We start from the raw sequence: 17,971 nt of genomic DNA, 5'->3' as shown, positions 1-17,971 counted from the left end.
TAAGTGACTCAACTCATGAACCAAACAACGACTTAATACTAAATCCACTGAACAAAGCTTTTTAACGGGTTTAGACTCGAACCCTAACAAACACTTCTTAAGAAGAGATATTCATTCAAGAGATAAAAATAGCTCTTGGTGAATTTGCAAATTTCCTTTTCTAGAACAAGTTTCCTCAATTAAACACAAGAATTTTCTCAAAGCGTTATGACTAAACTAATGTGAGAGAAAGAAAAATATTGTTAAAGAGAGAGAAAGTGAGGAAGGTAAGATAACTCACGTTTCTGGATGTGAATAAGTGAAGGGAGAGACCTTTGTTTATATGCTAGAGGTTGGTACAAGAAATGAAACTATCCATGATAAAAATTAATGGCCCAATCAATTGGGTCCTTATCCCAATCAATTGGATGACCTAAATAATCGATTATAATTTCCCATTTTGAAAATATTTCATAGAGAGTAATTACCCATCATTAAGAAATTCTGACAATCAATTATGAACATAATTATCCCTTATCCAATCAATGGAGAATATGCTTCAATCGATTGGACTGTTCAAAATACATGTCGTAATCATTCTGATAGTTTTCAATTCATATGGCTAGACTCTAAAATATTTTTAGGTTATTTTCTTAATAAATAGAGGTTAAAAAAGGATTTTAGTGAGTGTAATTTATCCATAATACTTCACAAAAATGCCACTGTTTTTACAAAACACTAATCACTCAGACTCAATTAGGTCTCTCTTTCACACTCTGAAGCTTCAATATTTTACCAAACACATCAATCATATAATCACTTGATTGGGTCTTCTTGGAGATGAGGCTTGAGATATCTTTAAGTTTAATGATATCATGAGCATACGAGCACTTTTCTAATAGTATTTCAAGCACTCTCTATTTTGTCTCAGAGTCTACACGCAAGAGTACTCTAGATAGTTCAATCTACTTCGAGTTTGTACAACATAGATAAAAACTCGAATGTAGGGAAGAAAGAAATATGAAATTTAAACAAAGAAGAAGATAGTTCAAATTGATATGTTTTTCTGAATCTGAAACAGTCTATTTATAAACTAAATGATGTTGTTTCATAAGGTTGTAACTCTTGATAAAATTCACTTTGACTAAGTGTTGCAACTCTTTACTAAATATTGCGACTCTCGATAAAACACACTTTTTCACTAAGTGTTGCAACTCTTTACTAAGTATTGCAACCCTTGATAAAACACATATTTTTATCAAATGTTAACTCTTTACTAAATATTACATCTCTTTCCTTACATGCAAGACGTCATGTTATTATTACAACACCACAATGATTATGTATTTAATTAATCTCTTCATTAATTAATAATTACAACAAATAGATCATATCAGACTTAAATAGACAAGGTTATATACTCCTATAGGTCGGTCTGACATATTCTCGTCTCTACGTATGGAATAGTTAGAACCACGTGCGTGCGTTTTCTACCATATACGAGGGGTAACCATATGTAGGGCACTAAATCCTCAACCCTTTCAAGAATATGCTTTTGGATGAATAATTAGACCTATCCTCATTGGTCCTACTGCCGACTCAGAACAGTACTGCTAAATTGAAATTGAAGAGAGGAAAGAAGGATTCACTATATAATTTCAATGATAATATACATGCATCTAATATAAATATTTGGTGCATACTAATCTAACCACCCCACCAGTGAACAAATATTTTAAAGAAATTCTTTGTCCTTATGCATAAATTAGGCTCAATGTGGTAATGGGAGCAGATATATTTGTGTAAAAACCGTTGTATCCCACACAAACAAAGAATGTGACACTTCCCACCTGAAATGGTTGGATCATTTCCCTACCAAGGGAACACAAAACCAAATGGAACCCACTTTTTGATCCCATTAAGATAGCCGCCAGTGAAATAAACAAAAGAAGAACTAACTAATCACCACTGGTTGGCCCCCAAAACGTGATATGCTTTGGTTTTTTCTATTCCTCACAAACTTATCATAGTTTTCAATAGATAATGTTCCTGTGTTGGTGTTACTCTTATCATAGGAAATTCATCTCTACCTGTTAACTTTATAAATTTCTATCAACATATTTAGGTTCACCTCTATCTGTTCATAGAAATTTACCTATTGTTGTTACATGGTTGCAGTAATATGGCTAAAATATCGGAGAACCGAGGACGTTTGGAAGGTGTATTGTTCCAGCACTTTGTCATAATGTATTTTAAATTTGGTTGGCAGTCCTTTGGAATTTCAGGTCTAAGGCCACATGCAGCAATGCCAACTGCTGCCTGCACAGGAGAAAGTGCAGAATATGCCGCCTCACCAGTTACCATCTCCCAAATTATCATTCCGTAACTATAAACGTTGCTCATCGATGTCTCCGCCACACTCTCGGGGTCTCCTGCAATAATCTGTTTTTAACCCAAAAAGAAAGAGGGGATAAAAGTTAGCACGAACTAGAGTCCTGTTTGGATAAAAAAAACTTAATTGGTATTTTCTCACTGTATAATTAGGAAACATGTTTGTGTGACACGATGTTTTAATACTAACCATTATTTTGTTAATTTGAAAAGTGGGAATGAATAGAATCAAACCTCTGGAGCTAGCCATCTATAACCATCAGTTTCATACTCCATTGCTTCTCCAACACTCTTGCAGGCAGTGACTACACCCATGTCACCCAAGCAAGCATTCCCATGTCTGTCTAATAGAATCCTCTGTGAATTAAGGTCTCGAAATGCAACACCGTGATCATTCATAAACTTGATCCCCTCGGCTACATCAACCGCGATTCTAACAATATCCTTACTGTGAAGCTTCTTGTTCTTTAACATTAGGTCGTGAACAGATCCACCGACCATGAACTTAGTCACCACACATAACCCGTGATTATCATCCACACAAATACCGCAGAACTGCAGAATGTTTCTATGTCCGCAAGTCATCAGTTCTAGAAGATCTTTGTGGAGCTCAAACTCGTAAGAATTTCCTTTTTCACACCCTTTCAGCTTCTCAATCCCAACCCTTTTTCCCATATAGACTCCCTTATAAGAATTGTGTCGAATCTGTTCTGTAAACTCAACATTATCTGCATTCAATAACCATTTCTCAATCTCACCCCCACCTGACTTTATCGTCTGCCATTCATCCACCGATATAATGAAAGACGAGGTAGGTAAAGGCATCTGAAGCTGAATCTTTTGGCTAGAATTCTCACACTCCTTTCCGCTACCACTATCTTCTCCAATCTCCCCTAATTCTCTCCCCTTTAAACTCTCTTCCTGACACCCACAGAGTCCAAACGGAAGCTTCACATTCACAGCACCGGTTTTAGGCTTCTTTAGAGAAAACTTCAAAGCATTCTCAACCTGGGTCCTGACCAACTTTTCGTGCCCGGACCTAACAACAAGAAGAACAACCCCTAAGGTGAAACCTTTCTTCTCAAAGATTTGTGCCCTTTTGCTACAAATGGAGAAACTACTCAACACAGCAGACATAGCAGGCCACGAAATGAGAGCGTTGCAAGCAAAACTGAGCTTCAACACTGACCCTTGAACCTGAACCTCACCATCACCATCACCACCACCAACACCACCACTACGTTCTTGTTGAATCACAATCGCAGGCTGATCACTTTCCAATGTCTGCTCTATCAACTTGATGTGAAGAAACACATCCTTCATATCAAATTCAGCTTGTGCATAACTATCAAAGAATCCATAAAAAAACATTTTTATTAACAAATAAAGAAAATCACCATGACCCATGTTAATTTTTGTTGTGTTAAGCTAAAGAAATGAAGTTTAGAGGGTATATTCTTTACCCACAAACAAAATATACTTCAAAAAATGAAGGCTTTTTTAACGTAGGTGTTTAGTTTTGCGGTGAAAATAAAAGTAACTTGAAGATAAAGTGATTTGTGTTTGGACAAATTCTTGCAAAAGTGAGTTGAACACTTGAAAATTCACGTTTAGACTCAAAAGCTACCAATCATAACTTCAACTAGAATCAAATCTAAAAAGCATAATCAATTCTACTAGAAACCAACCGAACATGTCAAAGTAACTAACAAAATACACATTCCAAGATGTTTATGTAATTTTTTACATTGAAATTCAATGACTATACTTGCATTCCTTCCTTAACACATTCAAGGACTAAAGTGATTGTTTAATCATTTTATTGCAATTAATGGTAATCTATCTATCAAAATCAAAATCAAAATAGTAATAACAATCATAGAATATTCAATAATTCAATTCTATTTCGTTTCCATCGATAATCATTAGGGAAATGAAGAAGAGAAGAACCTGAGAGGGAGAGAATGGTAATGATTACGAATGCTGGAGATGAGATTATCAGGGAGTTGAGTTCCAGGGTAGAGTTGAGTAAGATTACGAAGAACAGAAGCCCAAGCAAGTTTCTTAGAAGAAGGAGGAGATTCAGGATTGTTGTTATTGTTAAGGTTGAGAGTGTTTTTGAAAGATGTAATTGCATCAGAGAAATTGCGACTAAATTTGTGAAACTTGTTCTTGTGGATGAGATTGGACGAGTCTTTGGAACTTGAAGGAAGAGAAGAAGAAGTAGTGGAAGCAAGTTCGGATCTATGGTGTGTTCTCATGAGGACTTGTTGCTCAGCTGTGTCGTCCTCGGTGGTTGTGGCGGTGGTGGTGCGGGTTGGCCAGCACTCTAATGCTGCTGCTGCCATTGGAAATGTGGGTTTGGAGTTGTGAGGGTGGTTAGGTAGTTTGATGTGGAGAGTGTGTTTTTGTGTGATGTGAAAGAAGAAAGGCCAAAAAAGGTGGTGGGTGGTAAGGTGGGGGATGATAGTACTAATTTCAATTTGGTTTGTTTGGTGATTACTTACTTCACTAGTGTCACTAGTAATAAATGTGTGTAACAATCTTCGGACACTATATTATGATTAAAAAAACTATGAATTTGATGAGGGGAGTCATCTATATATTAAGTTTGTTAATGGGTCGGAACTAAATATTGGTCTGAATAAATATTAGGGTTGACTTCGGGTCCGAAATTAACTCGAACAAATGTTAGGGGCATGTTACGTACAACCTGGTCTAACTCGTTATTTGTACACCCATAACCGATTCTTTGTTGTGGGATATCTTAATGCATTTAGTGGTCAAAACACTTTAATTAAGTTACTTAGAGAAAAATGAATCATATATGTATTCAAGCTCACTCTCAAATTAAAGTGAGTGTTGTGTGCAAGTTGCATCAGATGCTATCATGCGAGTCCTCTCATTAGAGTAAAATTCACTATGAAGCTTTGGATCAATAAAATAATCTAAATTATCTTCTTCTAAAGCACGTATGAGCAAATGCCTAGTTTGAGATGTTGGTGTAAGTCCTAAAAGCCAATATTTTTGGTACTTGTATCGAATTATTTATTAATAATAAAAGACTTTTTTTCTTTATTATGTTTGTTTAATAAAGTCCCTGGAATAGTTAGTCCGCTTAATGTATCAAATGTGACTTAATCATGAGATCCCATTAAACATAAGAACACTATTCTTAAAGTATCTGTAGTCGAGCTTTGCTGTGAAGAGAGATAACATTAAAACATTAAGACTATTATGTATATAGACTGATGATCACATCTCATGAATCATGGATAAGGAGTTATCAAGTCTTAAACATAGGTATGAATATTAAGAGTAATATTTATACTAGATTGATCCGCTATGAGAATACTATATAGAATGTTATGCAAAGTGTCATAAGTTATTCTCATGGTGATAGTGGTGTATACCACCATTCAACCTGAAACCACTATGGACCTTAGATGTAGAGTCAAGTGTCTTATTGTTGATCAAACGTTGTCCGTAACTGGATGACCATAAAGATAGTTTATGGGTACTCCATGAAGTATGCTGAGGGACATGAGTGACCTAGATGGAATTTGCCCATCATGCGTAACAGGATAAATGTCTAAGGGTCCAATATTGAACTGGACAAGGATGACACGATCTATGTCTTGTGCTCAATATATATATAAGAGCAAAAAGGGTAATTATACACATAAGTATTATTACAAAAGTATTTGTCAGATCACATGACATTTTCGTGTCTTGGATAGTAGTGATGTGTTGATAGATACCGCTCACTATTTATTATGTTAAATACATGATTTAATATAATTACCAATGTCGCGAAAAACTACAGGGTCACACACAAAAGGGCGGATTGATGAGAGCTAGAGTAAATAAGGAACACCGTAAGGTACGATGCACTTAAGTAAATTGTAGAACATCGTAAGGTACGACGCACTTAAGTAGAATACGAAATATGGCAAGGTACCACACACTTAAGTGATTTTGGTGTATCATAAGATAGGGGCCACATACACTTAAGTGAGCTTTTTAGCTTGCAGCCCACGCAAGGGGTTCTATAAATAGAATCCTTGTGCAGAAACATTGGATTAGATAAAAAAGTTTCATTTCTCTCTCTCTCTCTCTCTCTCTCTCTCTCTCTCTCTCTCTAAGCCTTCATTCGTAGCAGCTAGCACTGAGATTGAAGGAATTCGTTCGTGTGGACTAAGTAGAGGCGTTGTCACCATTCAACGTTCGTGATCACTCCTTAGATCTGCATCAAAGGTTTCAATCGCCACAAGAGGTAACGATTTCTATCACTGGTCATGCCCATTCGTAAGGATCATTAAAGGAGAAAATTTTAATATCCACTGCGTTTTGGATCTCTATTCTCCTTCATGAGATGATAATAAAAGATGATATTCTGTGTTGGAACCGAGAATAAGAGATGTAAGAGGAATACATTCTTCTAGTGCGGCGAAGAATGCTTCAGGGGATGGACCTGCAAAGTTAGGGTTTCAACACTTACGTTAGCAAAATATTTGAAAAGGAGTTTAAAGTGAGGGTGAAAGAGATACTTGACGTATGTCAAACTTATATACGGTGAATGATTAAAACCGCTCTCACTTAACCCGACACATTGTGCAAATCGTCATTTGATTAGATTTGACTGTGGGGGATAGGTCGGAGGCTCAAATCACATGCTCCATACTTGATTGAGGTCTCACTGGTTCCCCACTTGTTACCTCCGTCTTCAGTGTTAGGCCCCATGATGAGGTCTTTGTCTATGGGTTTTGCCAATGACCTAGAACAGTTGCCTCAAGCCCTTATTACTAATTGTTGAAATAAGGGTTGTGTGCCTCAGGCTACCTTATTCTATTTACCAGGTTTTCAAGTCGGCTTCTAGTTGAAGAAGTGGAAAGGTTTTAAGGGTAAGTCGATTGCATTGGAACATGCACATTAAATGTTAATTTCATAATTTATAATGTTTCTTGGGACAAACTTGACGTGAGGTTATATAACAAGCAATGATGATTGCCCTCTTTTTAGAGTACTTTAGTGTTTGAAAAGATTGAGGCGAGGTCATGAGCGTTGGTGATACAATTGTTCGTTTTGATGCTATGTAACATTGGTCGTGTGACAGTTTTACCAAAGGATACATAAGGAGTCAAAGGATATCTTTTTCCCCCTTTCACTACTCTTGAGACCTGTTAATTCCTCCTCCATTTTCCTGCATTTGCTTCTAGTTTTCATAAACAATTCACGTCGATTATTGCTTCAAAGTCTTTTTTGTGTCTCTCTGACAACCCTTATTCGTTCGATGATTCTTGATTGGGTACAACCGAAAATGGAAGAGGCCGGTGTGATGGTTTTCCTTGGTGAATTGGTTGTTTAAATCCCAAAAATGGGAGAACCTAAAACATTCATTGACTAACTCTTGGCGGAACAAGATCGTGTTGCACAAAGTTTAGAAGAAGACGCCACATGTATTTGATTGTTTTCTTCTTAAGGAGGAGATGAAAGAGATGTTAGATTAATATATATTGACCCTATGTTCCTGATAACAAAAGAACAACAAGATCAATAAAACAAAATGCGGAAATAGAAATAGAGGTTTTACCTTCAGCCATTGTTGTAGTGTTGTGAGTGCACTGCCTTTGATTCTTCCAAGCTCTTGCTCTCTCAATATAGATGGTGTATTTCTTTTATGATGAGAGAAAGCTTTGGGGACCAAAGACTATTTATAGGCTTGATTCTACCATCAAGAATTAAAACTCATTACCACCCAATTAAATAGTCATATCAATTTATATTAAAACCAAAATAAATCATACCCTTTTCAGAACCAAAACCCCAAAACTATGGACCACATTAAAATTGGTTTTTTTATTATTAATAATTGTTATAATAAAAATAAGAAACCGTTACATTCTCCCACTTGGTCTATAGAACTGATTATTGGCATAAATGAGTCATGGAAAACTTACTCAAGAAATAAATATGTGAATCATAGAGATAGTCCCTCTTAAAGCGAGTAATCTCATCTATGTATTACAACATGTCTATTTTCAAGTATATATCTGTAATGTGGTAACTAACTTGATGAATAAACCAATGTTTACTCTTGGTCCAGATGTAACATATTTTCTCAAACTGATGTGCGCATGAAAATGAGAAAACATCACAATATAAGAGTTTTATTAATAAACTGTATGTATACAATCACAAGGAGGACTCAAGTCCCATGTTCTCTACATGATCCTTAAATTTTATTGGTGACATGCCCTTAGTCAAAGGATCAACGATCATTAAATCAATACTAATGTGATTGATTACTACTATTTTATCTTTAACTCTTTCTCTAATGGCTAAATACTTTATGTCGATGTGCTTGCTTCGACTTCCACTTTTATTGTTCTTAGCCATAAAGACAGCTGCTGAATTATCGCAAAAAATCTTCAGAGGTTTAGAAACAGAATCCATGATTCTAAGCCCATAAATAAAACTCTTAAGCCATACACCATGAGAAGTAGCCTCAAAACATGAGACAAACTCGGCTTCCATAGTAGAAGTAGCAACCAAGGTTTGCTTAGTACTTCTCCATGAAATAGCTCCATCAGCCATCATAAAAATATATCCTGGTGTTGATTTGTGAGAATCAACACAACCAGCAAAGTCAGAGTCTGAATAGCCGATCACATCAAGATTGTCCGTCTGCCTATACATTAGCATGTAATCTTTTGTTCCTTTAAGATATCTCAACACCTTCTTTGCAACTTTCTAGTGATTCATACCTGGATTACTCTGATATCTTCCTAATATTCCAACAACAAATGCAATGTCGGGCCTTGTGCATACTTGAGCATACATAAGACTTCCAACAACAGAAGCATATGGAGTGTTCTTCATTTGTTCCCGCTCAAAATCATTCTTAGGGCATTGATTCAAATTAAATCCATCGCCCTTGACAATAGGTGCAACACTTGGTGAATAATCTTTCATTCTAAATCTCTCTAAAACTTTATTGATGTAGGTTTCTTGTGATAGACCCAAAATTCCTCGAAGTCTATCTCTGTGGATCTTAATGCCAATGACATAAGATGCCTCACCCATATCCTTCATATCAAAGTTTTTAGAGAGGAATTGTTTCACCTCATGTAGAAAACCTTCATCATTGGTTGCAAGTAGTATGTCATCCACATACAAAATGAGAAAACAAATTTTACTCCCACTGACCTTCTGGTATATACATTGATCCATGGGGTTTTCAATAAACCCAAATGAAGATATCGTTTCATGGAATTTAAGATACCATTGACGAGAGGCTTATTTTAAACCATATATGGATCTCTTAAGCTTGCAAACCAAATGCTCACCACTATTAGAAGAGAAACCTTCAGGTTGTTTCATATAAACCTCCTCCTCTAAATCACCATTAAGAAAGGTTGTTTTCACATCCATTTGATGCAACTCAAGGTCAAAATGTGCAACCAATGCCAAGATGACACGAATATAATCTTTCTTTGATACAGGAGAAAAAGTATCAGTGTAATCGATTCCCTCCTTTTGAGTAAATCCCTTAGCAACGAGTCTAACCTTGTATCTCTCAATGTTGCCTAAAGAATCTTTCTTGGTTTTAAAGACCCATTTACAACCAATGGCCTTTGCCCAATTAGGTAACTCTACAAGATCCCATACGTCGTTGTTTTTCATAGAATTCATTTCATCATTCATGGCATCATACCACAAATTTGACTCTTTGCAACTCATGGCTTGTCTAAAGCTCTCAGGATCATTCTCAGCTCCAACATTATAGTCAGATTCTTGTAGATACACAATGTAATCATTAGGAATAGCTGATTTTCTTGTCCTAGTAGATCTTCTTAATGTTTGATCAACATTTTCTTGTGGATCTTGTTATTCAACTAATTGTTCATCATCTTGATGACCAACTTGATTTACTGGATCATCAGTAGCTTGTGGAGTCTCGATGATTGATTGATCAACATCCATTTGAACTTGAGGGATGTTATAAATAGTAACCAATCTATTACTTGAAGTGGAAGGTTCATACTCTATATGATCATGCACAGAAATTGAATTTTTGATTTGATTGCTCCCACTAGTCAAATGATTTTCAAGAAACTTTGCATTCCTTGACTCCACAATCCTAGTTGTATTAGATGGACAATAAAATCTATAACCTTTAGACCTTTCGACATATCCAATGAAATACCCATTAATGGTCATCGGATCTAGTTTCTTTTCTTGTGGGTTATAAATCCTCACCTCAGACGGACATCCCCAAACACGCATATGTCGTAAACTCGGCTTCCATCCTTTAAATAACTCAAATGGTGTCTTTGGGACATCCTTAGATGGAACCCGGTTTAGAATATACACAACCGTCTTTAGTGCTTCATTCCACAATGATTTAGGAAGATTAGAGTTGCTAAGCATACTTCGCACCATGTTCAATAATGTTCGGTTTCTTCTTTCTGCAACACCATTTTGGTTCGGAGAGTCGGGCATGGTGTATTGGGAAACAATACCATGTTCTTGAAGAAACTTAGCAAATGGACCAGGTGCTTGTCCACTCTCAGTGTATCTACCATAGTATTCACCACCCCGATCTAATCTCACTATCTTTATTTGTTTTCCACACTGGTTCTCAACTTCAGCCTTAAAGACTTTGAAGGCATCCAATGCTTCATATTTATTGTTAAGAAAATAAATATTCATATATCGTGAGTAATCATCTATGAAAGTGATGAAATATTTCTGACCATGTGCATCCATATCAGGACAACATATGTCTGTATGAATTATTTCTAATATACTTGAACTTCTATTGGCCCCTTTCTTAGACATGTTGCAGTGTTGTGAGTGCACTGTCTTTGATTCTTCCAAGCTCTTGCTCTCTCAATATAGATGGTGTATTTCTTTTCTAATGAGAGAAAACTTTGGGGACCAAAGACTATTTATAGGCTTGATTCTACCATAAAAAACTAAGACTCATTACCACCCAATTAAATGGTCATATCAATTTACATTAAAACCAAAATAAATCATACCCTTTTCAGAACCAAAATCCAAAAACTATGGACCACATTAAAATTGTTTTTTTTTTATTATTAATAATTATTATAATAAAAAAAATGTTACAAGAGAAAGAGCTCTAACAGCTTTAACGACTGCAATAGTAGCTTGTTGTTGAATAGTGGATCAAGTGGCTTTGGTTGTCACCATGCTTAATGAACTTGTGGATGAATCTGTTGGAGGAGGAGATTGAAACTCCAAGGTAGAAAATTTAGAAACAGAGATCTGGATTTTCTAGAAAAGGATATTTAAATCTCAGGATCAGAAAAGATCTGGGCGCGAAAATTTGCGAAAATCAGATGTCGAATTCCCACAGATGACGCGACTATTCCGTCATGGAACCAGAATGTTCGATGAACAGTAAAATGAGATATTGGTACGACGTAACAAGCTTCAAGTGTGACGGAGAAGGGACTGACCTGAGAGGTAATTACTCTAATGCCCAAGTTAGTGAGAGAATAAGAAGTAATGTGAGAATGAAAATGAATATAGATACTTGAAATGACATGTTTTTCTCCTTATACAATGAGAGCGGTTAAAATCATCCGCGTAAGGTGATACGTGTTGTGCGGACAATCGTTGGATTTAATCAAATGATGATAAATGTGTCTAGAGGACGGAATTTTTTGTTCTTAGACGAATGGTGGATCCCTTATTCCACATGCTTTATTGTTTGGTGGTGCTCTTGAAATTTTTGTTTTAGGTCTTGCTAGCGATCCAAATCAAATGTAAAATTTGAAAAATGAGGGTGATAATGCATTGACACTAGTGCAGAAAGAAGATTTTACACCCGTTTTTTATACATATTACACCCGTTATGATAGGGTGTAAATTCAAAGGGTGAGATATGTATGAAGAATTTACACCCGTTTTAAAACGGGTGTAAAAAGAGAATATATTACACCCTATTTTAGATTTAAAAAAAGGGTGTAATTGGTAGATATATACATTAAATTTTAAGACATTTACACCCTATTTAATATAAAACGGGTGTAAATTGTCACCTATTACACCCTGTTTTAGATAAAAAAAGGTGTAATTGGTAGATATATACATTGAATTTTAGGACATTTACACCCTATTTAATATAAAACGGGTGTAAATTGTCACCTACATACATTGAAGTTAAACGAATTTACACCCTATTATAATTCAAACGGGTGTAAAATGACAAATATTTACACCCTATTTTTGATATATCAAATGTAAAATATCTTATAATTACATTTAATTTTAACACATTTACACCCTATTTTGTGTATGAAGGGTGTAAAATATGTCAATTTTTTTAAAATATTTTATTTGAAATTTCATTAAACCAAATATTTTTATATATTCCTGGATATTCAATAAAAAACAAAAATAACCAAAACAAACATTTCTCTAATCTTTAGAATCTTGCACCAAGTCATACATCAACAAAAATTGTATTCATGTAAGAAAAAAATTCAACCACTTTGTTCATGTAACTTGTACCAATAAATCATTCATGGAACAAAAATATATCTATATATAAGTTTTTTTTAATCGCTTCTGTTTTGTCATTAAATCTTTCTTTTCCTGGTTCTCTTGCTCTTCAACCTTTTGCAAAAAGAATTGAGCCCAAAGTTGTCGGATGTGATCAATTGACTCTTTTTCATATGATGAGGTGTCTGTGAATATCTGCAAGTTCAAACATATAATAAATTAAACAACTACATGTTAAAACAATAATTTACATGTTTTTCATTAAATATATGTAATATAAAATACCTCATTGAATCTTTCAACAATACAAGCATCAATAATGTCAAACATATTTTTCATGACATAATATCCACATGCCCATCCGTTATCTTGTTGATGCCCCTGCATATAAACTCCTAGTTACATTAAAGCCACCAAAAACAACAACATCACAAACTTTTTTCCTTTTTCACAAAATTTGTACCAACACTAACTTTCTTCACTCGACATAGAAACACATACAATTTTAGTTGGTTCAGAGCATGTACAACTATAATTTTATCACCATAAGTGCAATTCAGTAATAAATATACTACATGTTTATAATGATAACTTACAAATATATCACTTGCAATTATAAAATCGGAATTTTCTTTTTCAATTTCGGCAGTTACCAAAAATAGAAAAGAAAATTACTAGTAAAATGTTACCTTCAAGTACTTCAGCAAAAACAAACATGAGAAGACCTGAACAGATGTACTGCAGCTCAGAGTATGGAATGATTACATGAAAGGCCGAGACTATGCCAATTAAAACCATGATTTCTGATGCCAACAGAGTTTGCCTACAAATAGATCAATAGAAAGCTGTTATATCTTTAGCTTCTTAAGGATAATATTTCAATTTTCAACAAATTTAAGGTTCTAAATTGATCTTGCAAAAGAAATCTATATTGAAAATCATAATCACTTGGATCTTTATATTGCTTTGTCTATTGAAGTTCAAAATTTACTATCATGCATCTTACTACAAAATCTAGATAAGCTTCTAAGGGTGCAATCAAATGAGACATGAGTTTTTCTTATATGTTACCTGTCGTCAAACCAGTTGCTTACATAGCTTCCAACAATAATGTTTATAGGAAGAACTGTCAAACCAAGGCCAGCAAGAAAAATGGCAACTGTGCCAGTTGACCACTTAAAGTAGTATGTTGTGATGACACTAGATTCTGCTAGTAAAATCTCCATCACATATTTGAGCATGAAATATATCAATAATTGAACCTGAAGATGTTAAGTAAACTTGGTCAGGACCGTTTATCTTGAATTCAATTGGAACTTTGTGAATTGCAAGATCAAACAATTAGAACATAAATAACTTGCAAAACATCTAGTGGATTGATAGTATGACATTTAGAGTTGCTCACAAACCTTTACAGAAGGTGTAAGGAGTCTATATGCCGATCCAATTGAAGTGGCTGGCTGACGAGATTCCTCTGGAGCTTCCTCGCTATCATCATTATCCTGATCAGTATCTTCATCTACCTTATCTTCCGAAGTAATCAGCAATGGTTGCTGTAGCCCCTTTTCAAGTGCATCACTGTCTTCTACTAGTAAGGGAAAAAGTGTCATTTTCTATTACTTGTATGATGCTTTACAGAATGAAAATAGTGCAAGGATATATTGCAGTCATAGATGATTTTCTATAATGATTAACAATGAGATGGCATGATACAGATTAACTATCTTGCTAGATCACAATAGAAAAAGTAAAAGTCATCAGTAGAGGTACCAGCATTAGATTTCTGAGATTTATCTGTTTTACGGTCCTCTTCAAATTCACGAGAAGGTTCCACAAAAGAGATCCACAGCCATATTGAATAAATAAGCCAAGCAATAGTCATAACCCACCCTGGCAAAGTATCTTGATTAAATGTAACATTGTAAATCTTAAAATTCGTCTGCAGTAAGCCAGCTAATGCAGGACCACAGGCCATTCCAAGAGCGCTGGCACTAACAAAACCTGCCGATGCTTGTATGCGGATTTTCAAAGGCACACAATCACTGATGTAGCGCCGGTTTACGGCTCTGGCAGAACCAAATCTGCAGTTATAATACAAGTTTATAAACCAAATGAGGTCTTAATGTAATAATATTTATCTAAAGTGAAATGGTAAGATACAACATGAAAACCTATGCTCATCAAGTAATATTGAAAGCAAGTAAGAGGTAGAAGACTATTTACCCACAGCAAAGACGGCCAATTAGGAGAATCCATATTGAATTAAAATCGTACGCTAAGGCATACATGGTATTCCCGAGAAAAAGAATTATGCTACTGAATACAAGAGGTCTGAAGTATGATTTATTTGACCATGCACTGAAATATACAGAGGAAAACAGCTGAGCCACGGCCATTGCGCCGATCACAATACCACAGACCGTTGGTGCAGCCCCAAGGTGCATAGAGTAATCATCAGCTGTAGGGACAATGATATATGTATTGACCATATACAAAAATGTGTTAACCAAGTTTAGAATAAGAGACGTAAAATGGTATCTCTCATCAACATTTTCATCAGTAGGTGCAGGCAGCTCTTCTTCCATAACTGTTGAAATTTCATTATAAGAAATGTGTTAAATTTCAATACATAATTGTAAAGAAACCAGTCACCCTGAAATCTATGGTTCTTTAAATAGATCTAAATCCTTTGTAATCACAGTTAACAAAAATACAATACAGAAATCAAGAGAATTCAGTTGAGAATTCTCTCATCACATTCGTGAGAAAAGAATTCCAACAATCTTCAACATGAACCACATTGCACATGACATAAGGCATATACACTTGATAAGTTGATATAAGCTTGGAGTTTACGAAAATAATTTCAACTGAACCTACCTTTTAAATAACACATCACCAATAGCTCGTGTAATGGCCAGCTGACCATTTACGCGAGGCAAACCACCCCAATTTAGAACTTGACCACCAGCAGCTTCCACCCGAGTTCTTTCATCCTCTCTGTCTGGATGGTGATCCCTAGTCAATTCCTTCACTGCAAAATGATTGAGCCCATGGGAAGAAGCTAATCTATACTTTTCACGATCCCACACAGAAACAGAACCATCACGCTCTGTCTGCCTATATAGCTCTAATAAGGAGGCTACAGAAATATATATTAAAATTAACAACAATAGTCATGTTTTCTTTAAATAAAAAGTATGCCGGTCACCTTATCATAACCACACACAATATTATATTTATATTTTATGTCTAAAGTTTAGACAGAAGCAAGGAGAAACAATATAATCTTTATGCGATATCCTAATAAAGACATGATAAACTTATATCTTTAATAATGGAAGTTTGGTTATACTGTATTTCATAATCTTTCTCACCTTTAGCTTCCTTAGGAGACTGAAAATTTTCAGAGCACAAGAAAGCCTTAGAATCCCCAATATTGGCAACCAAAAACTTATCATCTGCAACCAATACAACTGTTGCTGTAGATCCTGAATGAATGTTATTTCTAGAGGCTTCCTTCATAGGTCAATTGAAAGATGTCAATAAAGAACACATACAAAACTGTATCAAACAGAGTTTTGTAAAAGTGAACAAAAATTCAATCTCACCTCAGAAAACCTTACATCAATATCATGGATTGCTCTCAACAATGCTTCCTTCAAAATTTCCAAGTGAAAAGAATCATCAAAATTAGCAGAAAATACATTCTGCAACCTGGAAAAGTAATTTTAGATGAGATACAGACACACAAATGCGAGAAACTAAATTAATGTAAAACTAAATGCTGTTTGAAATAGTTAGTACACTAATAAACCAACAAAACAACTCCAAATCCGAACCAAATATCAGCAAAATAGATATTCAAAAGTTATCCAAACAAAAATCACTTTGTAAATAACACATTTCTAACTGATACGCATTCCTTATAAATTCTTAAAAAGAAAGCACCAATATGCCACATTTACATTCACAGCTTACATAAGACCAACCATTCATGATAAACTATACTCGAGGTTTGATCAACAATACTAGAGATGCAAAAACACCTCTCTAGTGCTAGCTATTAATAAAATGTAGAACTATAGCTGCAATGCAATTGCAAAACCACCTTTCAGAATGCAGTTCATGCCATTGCCAACCTAAAATCTCTTTCCACCTATGCAATAAGTTTCCGTGATCATGGTCTCGCCTGTGAAGCAATTTTCCTGTGGAAGTCTTTGATACAACAGAATACATTGCATCAAGAAGAAAATAAGTATGCAGAACAAAATACTCCATCAAAAGTTTTGACGCCATCTCACTAGCTTCAGCACCGTTATGTCCATCGAAAACCGCCACAATTCCAACTACAACCTCCCTGATCCCCATCGTACCTGCTCCAGCAACAAACACATAGAATCAGAAATAAATCTTCCGAAGAAGCCTCTGGAACACGAAACAGAAAGGAAATTGGAATAGTGAATAGTTTACCGGGGAATGGAATGCGAACATCGAGTACACAGAGAGTGCGATCCTCTTGTGATTTTCTTCGACCCTGGAGCATCGAAGATTGACAACGCGTTGCAGTTCGAGGAGAAGAATCGTAATCGAAGAGTCTCCAGCGAGGGCATTTCGGGGATTGGAACACCGCCGGAGCACCGCCGTTTTTGTAAACCGTCAAGCACGTGGATGATTCACCGTCAGCGAATCAATTTTGATGAGTAGATGAATGAAAACAAACGAATAAATGAATAAAGTACCTTCCAAGCGAGTTCGAAACTGATGGAATTAACGATGAAACTAGAAGAAACCCAGCAAAGAAAAGTAAGAACAACAACGAATGAATCAACTTTAATATCCAAAGCAGCGTAAAAGAGAGTATAGAAAACGGTAAAGAAGAATGATGAAGCCGTTGTGGGTTGTGAAGATTTCCGAGCAATCACGTTCTTTGTTCCTTTTTCACTATTTCTTGCACTTCATCGATGATGAAAAATTTCTAAAATGTGAAATGAAAAGAAAATTTGGAACATGAGAAGTCATGGTTATATTTTAGGCGGTAATGATAAATTGTACTTAGGGA

General features: G+C 35.3%; 3 protein-coding genes across 3 annotated transcripts; all 3 read right to left on the bottom strand.

Moving 5' to 3' along the window:
* Positions 1-1,934: 1,934 nt before the first annotated feature.
* On the bottom strand, positions 1,935-4,908 carry LOC127118497 (uncharacterized). The gene is made up of 3 exons (XM_051048707.1): positions 4,321-4,908; positions 2,605-3,715; positions 1,935-2,421 (listed from the first exon to the last, which is right to left on the bottom strand). The coding sequence occupies exons 1-3, from the start codon at positions 4,716-4,718 to the stop codon at positions 2,131-2,133; spliced, it is 1,800 nt and encodes a 599-aa protein (XP_050904664.1). The 5' UTR covers positions 4,719-4,908; the 3' UTR covers positions 1,935-2,130.
* Positions 4,909-12,948: 8,040 nt separating this feature from the next.
* Positions 12,949-15,494, bottom strand: LOC127122276 (SPX domain-containing membrane protein At4g22990-like). The gene is made up of 8 exons (XM_051052639.1): positions 15,133-15,494; positions 14,680-14,990; positions 14,319-14,494; positions 13,981-14,171; positions 13,563-13,732; positions 13,383-13,480; positions 13,195-13,290; positions 12,949-13,104 (listed from the first exon to the last, which is right to left on the bottom strand). The coding sequence occupies exons 1-8, from the start codon at positions 15,492-15,494 to the stop codon at positions 12,949-12,951; spliced, it is 1,560 nt and encodes a 519-aa protein (XP_050908596.1).
* A 149-nt stretch (positions 15,495-15,643) lies between these two features.
* Positions 15,644-17,599, bottom strand: LOC127122275 (probable protein phosphatase 2C 51; the record flags this gene model as incomplete). The annotated part of the gene is made up of 6 exons (XM_051052638.1): positions 15,644-15,692; positions 15,790-16,051; positions 16,287-16,428; positions 16,521-16,626; positions 17,021-17,285; positions 17,383-17,599. Coding segments are annotated over 6 exons (1,041 nt in total), but the record flags the coding sequence as incomplete, so codon positions are not given.
* Positions 17,600-17,971: the final 372 nt, after the last annotated feature.

Source organism: Lathyrus oleraceus, chromosome 2 (genome assembly GCF_024323335.1).
Source record: "Lathyrus oleraceus cultivar Zhongwan6 chromosome 2, CAAS_Psat_ZW6_1.0, whole genome shotgun sequence".
NCBI classification, from domain to species: domain Eukaryota; kingdom Viridiplantae; phylum Streptophyta; class Magnoliopsida; order Fabales; family Fabaceae; genus Lathyrus; species Lathyrus oleraceus.
The sequence above is the reverse complement of the archived record's forward strand: the minus strand, read 5'-3'. Positions and strand labels throughout refer to the sequence as shown.